At 40.4% G+C, this 10,594-nt stretch overlaps 1 protein-coding gene across 1 annotated transcript in view; it reads left to right on the top strand.

The window, feature by feature from the left end:
• Positions 1-10,594, top strand: part of Acoxl (acyl-CoA oxidase like) — a 187,415-nt gene that overhangs the window by 76,802 nt on the left and 100,019 nt on the right. The window contains exon 4 of the mRNA XM_055605271.1: positions 786-875. Within this exon, the coding sequence (XP_055461246.1) occupies positions 786-875 (90 nt within the window). The remainder of the gene's footprint in view (positions 1-785; positions 876-10,594) is intronic.

Raw genomic sequence — 10,594 nt, 5'->3', positions numbered from 1 at the left:
GAAAAGGGAAGTGAGAACTGTGAAGCCTATGGGGTGAGGGAGAGCCAGATTTGAGAGATGTGGGAAAGGGAAGTGAGAAATGTGAAATATATGGGGTGAGGGAGAGCCAGACGTGGGAAAATGGAAGTGAGAATTGTGAGGCCTGTGGGGTGAGGGAGAGCCAGATGTGGGAAAAGGAAAGTGAGAACTGTGAGGCCTGTGGGGTGAGGGAGAGCCAGATATAAGAGACATGAGATAAGGAAAGGGAGAAATATGAAGCTTGTGGGGTGAGGGAGAGCCAGCCGTGAGAAAAGGGAAGGGAGAACTGTGAGGCCTGTGGGGTGAGGGAGAGCCTCTTGCACATAGTGAGTGTAGGCCTCTAGTAGAACTCAGAAGAGTTGGGAAAAAAAAAGAATATTGGTATAATTGATTAATATTTTGGTTAAATACTAAATGACCATTTGTAGATGTTTTACTATCAGTGAAGATAATACCCAAAATCGTATTTATGACCTCAAAGCTATTAGTGTAATTAATTGAAGTCTTTTGGTTAAATACGAAATGACCATTTGTAGGTGTTTTACTATTAGCGAAGACAATACCCAAAATAGTATTTATGACCTCAAAGCTAACGCAATAGATCAGAATTATTCTGCGTAAGAAAATACGATGTTATTTTATTATTCTCAGTGTTCTGATCTCTTGATTTTGAAGAAGCTATTGTTTCCATATAATGATGGGATTGCAAATTAAAATTTTTTTTTCCTTCTTCCTCGCCCATCTCCCCTCCTCTTTTTCTGCAACAGGGTTACATGATGGAAAACCGAATCTCAGGCCTGAAATGTGACACAGATGTGTTTGTAACCTTTGAAGGTGACAATGTCGTCATGCTTCAGGTAAGATTCAGGACACATTTATTCATTTTAAACAGCATGGTTTTCAAGAACAAGAGTTATCCAGAAAAAATCTGAAGTGTTTTGTACCTTTTATCGTTATCTGATATCTTTATTTAATTGGCAGGTGTTTTCCTGTTAGGCAGTTGAACAGGGGATTGGGTTATTTCTCGTTTAGGTCATCTTTGATGTTGAAATATGTCTTTGTAGTTTCAGAAAACTGCTTGCATGTACTAACTCAGATTTTTCTACAAGTAAGACTGTTTGAATAGAGTATGCAGGCCCTGAAGATAAGCAAGTAAAAGACAGAATGCTAAGTTCAAAAGTTTTGGCTGCTCAGTGCCACTAGTCAACACAGAAATGCATATTAGGACAAAATGGGGCACTATTCTCTTTTCTCTGTCAAGTTAGCTCATGGCTGAAAGCATGCTAAAGTCTCATTATTGTTGAAGGTACTAGAGGGTTTGCATGTTGCTATGGGACTATGTGTAATTCTACCCCAGGACTCTACCCCAATAATCATAAATATGGAAGAAACAACAACAACAAAAAATCCACTGAAGCAATACCTTATCACCACTACATGATTTATTATAGCAATAAATATCCATAGCAAACTGATTATGGACATCATACTCTGACCACTCAGTAGGGAATTATATATCACCTTTAAAATTATGCTTGCAAGCAGTTCTGCTTCTAATGGAAATGTAAAACTTTTGGTAAGTAAAATTATATAAAATTGCACACAGGATATAATTGTTATTTTTAAACAAGAGTAATAGAAGCTGGATGACTCAGTGAGTAAAAGGCTTGCCGCCATAGTCACAGGGACTCCAGTTCAGGGCCCATGACAGAAGCTGCCTGTAATCCCAACACAGGAGGCAGAGATCCGGCCTCCATGGGACAAGCTGGCTAGCTATACTAGATAAGACAGAGAGCTTTGGGTTCAATGAAAGACCCTGACTCAATATAGACAATGGAGAGCAATGAAGAAAGACACCTGACATCAACCTCAGGCCTCCTCATACATGTGCACTTGTCCATACGTACATACATATGCAGGAAAACAAAAGGAACAGTAACAACAGATGAATAACAGGGGCTGTGCTCTGTCAGTGGAATAGCCACCTCCTCCTTGGGTTCTCTCTCTTAATAATTCAGCATCCTGGACAATACCCGGCAAACAAGCAGGGTGGGACTGAAAGGAGAAAGAAACATACTGACTTGCTAGGGACCTTGGATCTCGAGAAATGAAAAGACAATTATTGTTTAGGTTTCTAAAAAGCATGGACAAACTACATTTCAAAATGAAGGCTGCTCCCATAGCTGAAGGACCAGGAAGACAGTGGCCTAACAGTGGAAAAACTTGGCAATGTCCACTTTGAAGCAGCTAGGCACAAGGAAATGAGAATCTAACCCTCTTCTAACTCCACTCACCAGTAACTTCTGTGGGTTCTAGCAGGGAGCCGATGTGTTTTTCCCATAGCCCAAGGAAGTAGGCAGCACCCATGTACCTACCCTGTGGCATGCAGGAAATTAATCTTCTGAATTCCTCTCAGCAGCAGAGAATGTTCTAGACTCTCCTCCAGGTAGTGTCGTGGGAGCTTATTATGAACAGAGCCTCTATATCTACCAATCAGGTGATGGAAAGAGATGTCCACCCCAGTATCAGCTGTGAGAATGAGGGCTAGCTCTCATCAGCTTTCCATCGTCATGACAAAATGCCCAAGAAACAATGTAAACTAGGAAGAATTTATGCTGACTCACAGCGTCAGAGGCTTTTGTCATGGTCTCTTGGCCTCATTGTTTCTAGGCCCGTGAGACAGAACATAATGGTGAGGATGATGTAATGGAACAGAGCTGCTCACCTCAGGGCGGCTGGGAAGCAGAAAGCACAGGACAAGATAATGGGCTCCAAGTACATACTTTCAAGGATCCGATCCGATCTCTCCAATAGCCTATCAAGCTATGAGCCCATCAACAAACCAATCCACTGATTAGTTCAGAGTCCTCGTGATCCAATCACTTCCGAAGCCCATCAAGTGGCAAACAAGCCTTTAGCACAGGGCCTTCAATAGTAATTTTAGATTCAAACCACAACTCTCATCCCTCTCCATCCCCAAAGCAGCTGGCAGGGAGTTGAGCCCTAGCATCCCTTGGTCTTAAAAGAGTGAAGTGGTATGAAGTTAATACTCCACTTTCTCCTGCCTTGGTTTTAGTGAGAGACTGAGTCCTAAGTCTCCCTCCTCACCCAGAATCAACCAGGGGCGTTATGAGGTGGTGGAAAGTGGGACAAATTGCATTCTGTCTCTTTGTTCCCATGCCCAGACAGTATAAATTAGTGGTCCATTTTTGTTAGGACAATATTGGGTGAGTCCAGCAGAAAAAGGAACATACTTAAAAAGGACCTTCGGAAACTCAGAATGAAACAGGATCTTATTGTAACACCCTGGACACAAGTAAGAAAAACAGAGCTTTGCTCATCATTTGATAAGCCAGGAAGAATGATGAAGGAAATTAAAAAATCAACAGATGCTAAAGGAAAAGACTGAGATGCTAAATTTTATGACAAGGATTTAAAAGTAATCACTACAAAAAAAATGCTTCTATGATAATAAAACATGTCTTCAAAGCAAAAACAAAGGAAAAAGAATTCCAGCAAAGAAACAGAAGAATTTTAAAAATTTAATGTCAATTATAGAACTGAAAATTACAGTAAATGAAATAACAGATTTACAAAATAATCTGCAATAGACAAAGACAGAGAGTAGAATCAGTGAGCTTGATGGCTGATCAATAGCATTTAGTTTTTACATTTGAGAGAAAACATATAATACGTATTTTTATGTGCCCAGCTAATATTAGTAAACAGTATAACCCATAGTTCGATTTTCCCCACCAAAAATAATTTAATTTTTACATATGGCTAAATATTATGTTTTTGTGTATATGTACTGCATGTTTGTTCATTTAAATTGACATAGTTTTGAATAATCTTTAGATCAAACATCAAGTCTCAAAGGAACTTAAAAAAAATACATAGGAATGAGTGATAGTGATAACACGGATAAAGTGGCCCCAAGAGAGAAACTCGACAAGTCTGTGAGTCATTTTTTTGAATAGTAATTGATGTGGGAGGACCCAGACCACTGTGGGTGGGGCCACCCCTGAGCAAGTCATGAGTTGTATTAAGAAAGCAGGCTGAGCAAGCCATGAAGAGCAAGTCTTAAGCAGTGTTCCTCCACACTCTCTGGTCAGTTTCTGCCTATAGGTTTCTGCCCTGACTTATTTCCCCTTCATGATGGACTGTAAGCTATAAAGATGAAAAAAATAAACCCTCCCCTCCCCAAGCTGCTTTCAGTAACGATGTTTGTCATAGCAGTAGAAAACAAGCCAAGATAAACAGCAGCGACAGGAAATCAGAAGGACCCACATCAGCAGTGCTGGAAATCACAGAGGCTGCGTCATCAGGGATTTTGCAGTTATTAGAAGACCAATGGGGAAGAACGTTTGTGAATCTGACAGCTCAAGAAGAAGGGACCAATTCTTCTAAAACCACCAGCTGTTCAAATTCAACAAAGTTAAAATAGAGTGCCCAAATAGTTCTAAATGTTACAGAAATTAAAATTTTAGTAATGATTAAAAACTCTTGAAAAATAATCTGTAGGCCTGGACTTGGTTAGAAATTCTAGTGGTCAATTAAGAAATTTTGCAGAATCTCTTCTGAAAAACAAGAAAATTCTTATTTTCACAGTTTATTTTAGGAAGCCAGAATTATCCTGATACTCAACACTCTAACAGTATAAAGGAGCACTCATTGACTTAGTAAAATTCTCAGCAAAATGTTAATAAATTAAATCTAGCAATGTGTAAAATGAATTATGTACTGTGGCCTAATGGGATTCATTGCTGATGTGCAAGGATGTTTCAAAACTCAACAGTGACTTCAGTGAAATTCTCTTTATCAGTGGATTAAAGGAGAGAGGTCATAGGACCATACCAGTTTACACAGAAAAAGCAATTGACAATATCCAACTGCCCTTTGTAATATAATTTCTATCAAACTGGAAAGGGGGATATCCGAAACTTAATAAAGAGAGTCTACAAATATCATAGCAAACCAGATTGATGCTGAAATACTGAGTGACGGGAAACTTAGAAGACCAGGGAAAAAGGCAGGAATGCCCTGTCACTGTTACACAATGCATGACTGCATTGTAGGAAATCACAGGCAATATAATAGGGCAAATAAAAAAATAGAAGGCATAGAGGTTTAAAGTAGAAGACACAACATGTCTCTATTTATAGCTTACAGGTTTGTAAACATTGGGAAAAAATACAGAAAGTCTGCTCTAACTTGTGAGTTCAGTAAGATCTCAGGATAAAGGCTGACATAAAAAAACTAGTTACTCTTCTACATACTAATAATGAACAAACTGAAAACTCAAAAAACAGGATAGCATTTGTAGTTTTTCAAAGGAAAGTGTAGTATCTTGATATAAATCTAGCAAAACATGCGTAATGTTTATATGCTCAGAATCACAGTTTCCCTGAAGACATTAAAGAGCACCTAAATAGATATAAATGATAAGAAAGAAGACTTTTAAAAGGAACTTAATGACTGGAATTGCAGCTTAGTTGGTAGAGTTCTTGCCCAGTGTGGCTGAAGCTCTACACTCACTCCCCAGCATGGCATGAACTGGGCATGATGGTGTACTCCTATAGTCTCAGAGCTCGAGGGAGACACGGAGGCAGGAGGGTCAGTTCACAGTCATCCTTAGCTTACAGAGTAAGTTCGAGGTCAATCTGAGCTATGAGAGACTTGTCTCAGCACAACAACAAAACACAAGCGGGAAAATTCACAAGTCCCCTAACAAAGGAAAAAGTTGTAGGCTTGACACCAAAGTCATAATTCATAAAAGAAAAATTGATAAAATGAAACTGTGTTCTTCCTACCTGTTGCTTTTATTGACATGGTAGCAGATTAATAATAACTGTGGTAACAATTATAGACTTTTCATAGCAAACATTAATAACCCTTTTTATTTTCTACAACATCTCTGATTGATTTCTAGGAGTGGGAAGTGATTTCTCTTCCCCAGTTTCCTGAAAATTCTCTGTTTTAGTCAGGAGCATCAAAGCACAATCCAGTGCGGGAACGGCCTCTCAAAGGGCCAGTTCTCACCTTCCAGAGGAAGGTTGGCCAATGCAGACAGGCCGCACCACCTCCCCAGGGTCTTCCTGGGGTATTTTGACTAACAGCAAGCTGGCTGGCCCATCCTCTCCCCAGCATCTTAATTCTGGCACACCCACAGTGTTTTCAGCTCTCTTACCAGTTCTGCAGATGTTGGGTGGCTGTCCCATAGCTAAAATGTGCTTTAGAACTTCTGCAGCCTTTCCACGGTTCGCTTTGAGCAAGATGGTAGGTTTTCTGACCCTTCCATTATTTTCTAGGGCAAAGGTTTTGGGCTCTTGATGAAATTTAATTACACCCTCCACCAAATCCAATTATGATCTGAATCCATGAAATCCCATTAGAACTTCCTTTTGCCTCATTAGATATACACCAAGACAGATCCCTCCCTAATCCACCCTGGCAGATTTCCTAAATAATGGCATCCAGAGACTTTGCATAGATTGTTTATTACCCTGAAGTGTAAATATGCAAAACATGCAAATGAGCCCCAGGGAACTTGCTTGAGACCAAGTGGGGGGAGGGGGGCTGGTAAGGGAGGCATTCCATTCCTTCCTGGCTCGAGTGACTTCTGTTCTGGAGACTGTATAGGAGCTGCTGATAGAGTGCTGTCTGTTCCTAGTCCAGGAGCCTGGCAGTGACCCTGTGAGTCCTCTGATCCACAAATATTTCTCCAAACAAATGAGAAATGGCTTGCTGTAGCTCAGGGCTGCTGTGGGCAGCCATAAGAACAAAATTTCCCTTGTGTATTTTTGTTTAAAATACTAGATTTTAAACTCATTCAGGACAGGGTCTTCTGGACCAGGCTTTTTCCTGCACAAGCTAAGGGCAACAACTTTTCTTCTCTGGGTTGAAGCTCTCTGTGGTACAAATGACAGGGTTTCATTTCTTTTATAGCTGAACCCCATTGTCTACATAAACCTCATTTTCTTTGTCTGCTTGTCTATTGATGGGACAGAGGTTGACTCCATTAGCTGTTATGAATTGCGCTTCAGTAAACACAGGCATGCCGGTGTTTCTTTGTATGCTGGTTTCTGGGTATTATCGTTGGATAAATAACCAGAAGGGGACAATTAGACCATCTAGTCATTCTGTTTCAGGCTTTTTGAAAAGCTGTCGTGGTCTCCATAATGGCTGTGTGAAGACGGTTTTTTCTTCATCACCCGCCAGCATTCTTTCTGTTCTGTTTTACTGTTAGCTACTCTAAAATGATATCTCACTATAGTTTGATTTGTCTGTCACAATGGCAAGGATACTGAGTGTTTTCATGTATTTGTTGGTTAATAGTATTTCTTCTCAGAAGTGTCTATTTTAAAGTTCAGTTATTGGTTTGTTGTTCTGTGAGTTCCTTCTATGTTCTAAGGGTTAACCCTTTGCCAGTTAGCAAATGTCCTCTCCCGTTCTGTTGCTCTGGTGGTTATCCTTTTTGCAAAGCAGAAGCTTTTGATTTCGGTTTTTCCGATGCCAGGCTACCGCCAATGGTTCCGAATCTCCATGAGGCCCAGACACCCGGCTGAAAGTGCCAGAAGTGTGTCCTCCCATGGGATGGTCGGAGAGTTGTCTGCCTCTAGGCAGAAAGAGGTGAAACTAGGAGTTCCAGGTTCCGCTTTCCTCAGGAGCAGATGGAGCACGCAGAGTTAGATCCATGCACCAAAGCTGCTGAGCCGTCCTAGGATGTGAAAAAGTTTTCCCGCCATGTTACAGTTAGCTTTTTAAAATGAGCTTGCCGGTACCAGCAAGTGGAAACTCAAGAGTTCTGAAGCCGCATTACAGCCTTCGGCGTTAGCAGCCCTTCCGTTAACCCTCTGTATTAACGGCAGAGGGTTCAGGTGAATGCCCGTGCTTGGTCTGGTGGCCACTAGGACGTGGGTTCCAGGGCTGATCCAAGCAGAGGAAGCTTGACCCAGACAAATCCGGTTGCTGCATCGCTCCAAGGCAATTGAGGTGGTTTCGCTATGGCTGCCTGGCCGGAAGTCAAGCCTGCAGGCCCAGCGGTGAATCCTTGGGTGAGGAAGGAGCCCAGATCAAATAAAGTCTCAGGCGGTCACTGATGAAGTAGATGATGCCGGCTCATTTATTTCATGTGAAAGAGGGACTTAGAAAGTTGGGGCAGTGGGAGGGGTTTTGAGGATGAGTGTCTGTCATTGGCTGGACTAGGGTGCTGGCCATGCTGTACTGACCACCTGTAACCTTGGGGCTGTAGCTCCAGCTTCTGAGGGAGACACAGAAAGGGAGGAGAGAGCTTTGTGTCATGCCTTCCATTCTCAGGAGGAGATTTAAACATCAAGTTTGAGATTTCTGGGGTTTTAATATGTTCTAATCTCACTAGTCCTGTGCCAGTTCCCCTGGAGGCATAGTCCATGAGCCCCACAGAAGCTTTAGTTTAACCCCTCTTTTACAATTTTCCCATGTTTTTGAGGTCATCTCTTTAAAATCATTTCTTAAACCACTATTTTAGAGTGTTCTCCTTATATTTTATTGTTGTACCTTCATAGTTTCAGAAGCTTAAATTTAAATCTTTGATCCATTTTATATTGATTTTTGTAGAGGAGAGAAAGGGCCCAAACGATCCCAGTTTGTAGGATGACATTATTTCTTGTATAGAAAAGCCTAAGGACACCACCAAAGGTACAATAGAGCTGATAAACTCAGTAAATCTGAAAGATATAAAACCAACACACAAAACTCTAGCATTTTATATATCTAATAAATGACAAGATTTCTGAGAAAGAAATTATGGAAGCAGATTTGTTAAAATTGCCAAAAATATAAAAATAAAGTACACAGGAAAAAAAAAAAAAAAACGAACCAAAGAAAGACCTGTACCATATGAACTGCTAAACCAATGAATGAAAATGATGAAGACATTAAAACTGGAAAGAGCAGTCACACTGGCGCACTGGAATAACTCGTACTGTTAAGATGTCCATAGAGCTCAAAAAGATGTATAGATTCAGTCATATCCACCAGTGTATTCCACAGAAATACAAGCAAACAAACAACAACAACAACAAAAACCACACGTATGAAATTCATATGCAAGAAATCTTGACCACGGTACATCACTACACCTCATTTCATAAGTTACACAAACGGCGCCGGCCACATGCCTACAGTCATGGTAAGAAGGTAGAGACTCAGAAGTAAATCCAGCCATCTGCATCTGGCAGAGACACCACAGGGTGACAGAAAACACAATGGAGAAAGAACAGCCTCTTTGGTGAATGAGAAGAGTAGGTAGCTGGGCACACAGAAGTCAAGCTTATAAGACAATGGCTTTTTGGAGCCAGCCCTAGTCATGCAGCGAGCCCGGGACACGTTTAGTCCAAGTGAGAACCGGAAAGCGCTGGGATCACAAGGATGGCTGTGAACAGGAAGTGGTTTTTGTTCAACAAAGAGCATGGGTAAGAAGCAGGAAGAGCTCAGCAATGTGATGGGGAAAACATATGTTTCTTCTTGAACCAAGTAAGAGAGATTAAAAAAAAAATCCTCATTAAGACACCAGGACAAACAGGCTGGAGTGAGACACTGGAGGCAAAGCATTGAGTAGTAGGAGCCTTTCACTTTTTTTTACCTAATGCTTTAGTTTATTTTCTGTGATTCTGAGTCTTTAGGATTCAAGTATGCTTGAACTGTACTTTCTACATGACATGACATGTAGCCCTGGTTCCCCACACAAGCTCAAGCCAGCTAAAATTTCAGCATAGATGAGATAGGTGATCTCTGGCCCCACCCCTTATTGAGGGAGCTATTTTTGGCAGTGGTAGTCTCTTGGGGAGCAAGAATTATTCTTTTTTGAGGACCTGGCTACAGGTAGTTTCCCATGCTCCAGTGGGCTGGCCCCACATTCGTGTGCATATTGGCAGTACTAACTGGACTTGTCCAAAAAGCAAAAGCAAAACACACACACACACATTAAAAAAAGCAAACTCAGAAAACAAAGCTATGAAGTTGGTAAGGCACATGTTGGAAGAAACATAAAGGAATTGGAGAGGAAAATGAATGGGGTAGATTTCATATATATATATATATATATATATATATATATATATACAATATATATATAATTTCACACATATATGAAATTCTCAAAAATAAATAAAAAATAAAAATGTATAGCTACTCTTTGAAACATGAAAAGAAGGAAAGAGAAGGAATGAGAAGTGACAGACAATAAGTTCTTTCCAAGGGACAAATCTATCTATAGCTATCATCTATGTATGTATCATCTATCTATCGATCTATTTATTATCTATATCTATCTGACTATCTGTGTCTATTTGTCTAACTCTCTATCTATATCTATCTGCCTGTCTGTACCTATCTAGCTTTTATCTATCTCTTATCTATCGTCGGTCTGCACCTATCTATCCTATCTATCTATCTATCTATCTATCTATCTATCTATCTATCTATCTACCTACCTATCTATCTTCTCTTATCTATCACCTAGGTGTCTGTCTGTCTATCTATCTATCTATCTATCTATCTATCTATCTATCTATCTATCTATCTATCTATCTAT

The sequence above is a fragment of the Psammomys obesus genome, unplaced genomic scaffold, assembly GCF_907164565.1.
Source record: "Psammomys obesus unplaced genomic scaffold, mPsaObe1.curated_primary_1811, whole genome shotgun sequence".
Classification (NCBI taxonomy): Eukaryota; Metazoa; Chordata; class Mammalia; order Rodentia; family Muridae; genus Psammomys; species Psammomys obesus.
Note: the sequence above shows the minus strand (reverse complement) of the source record. Positions and strands in the feature narration are given on the sequence as shown.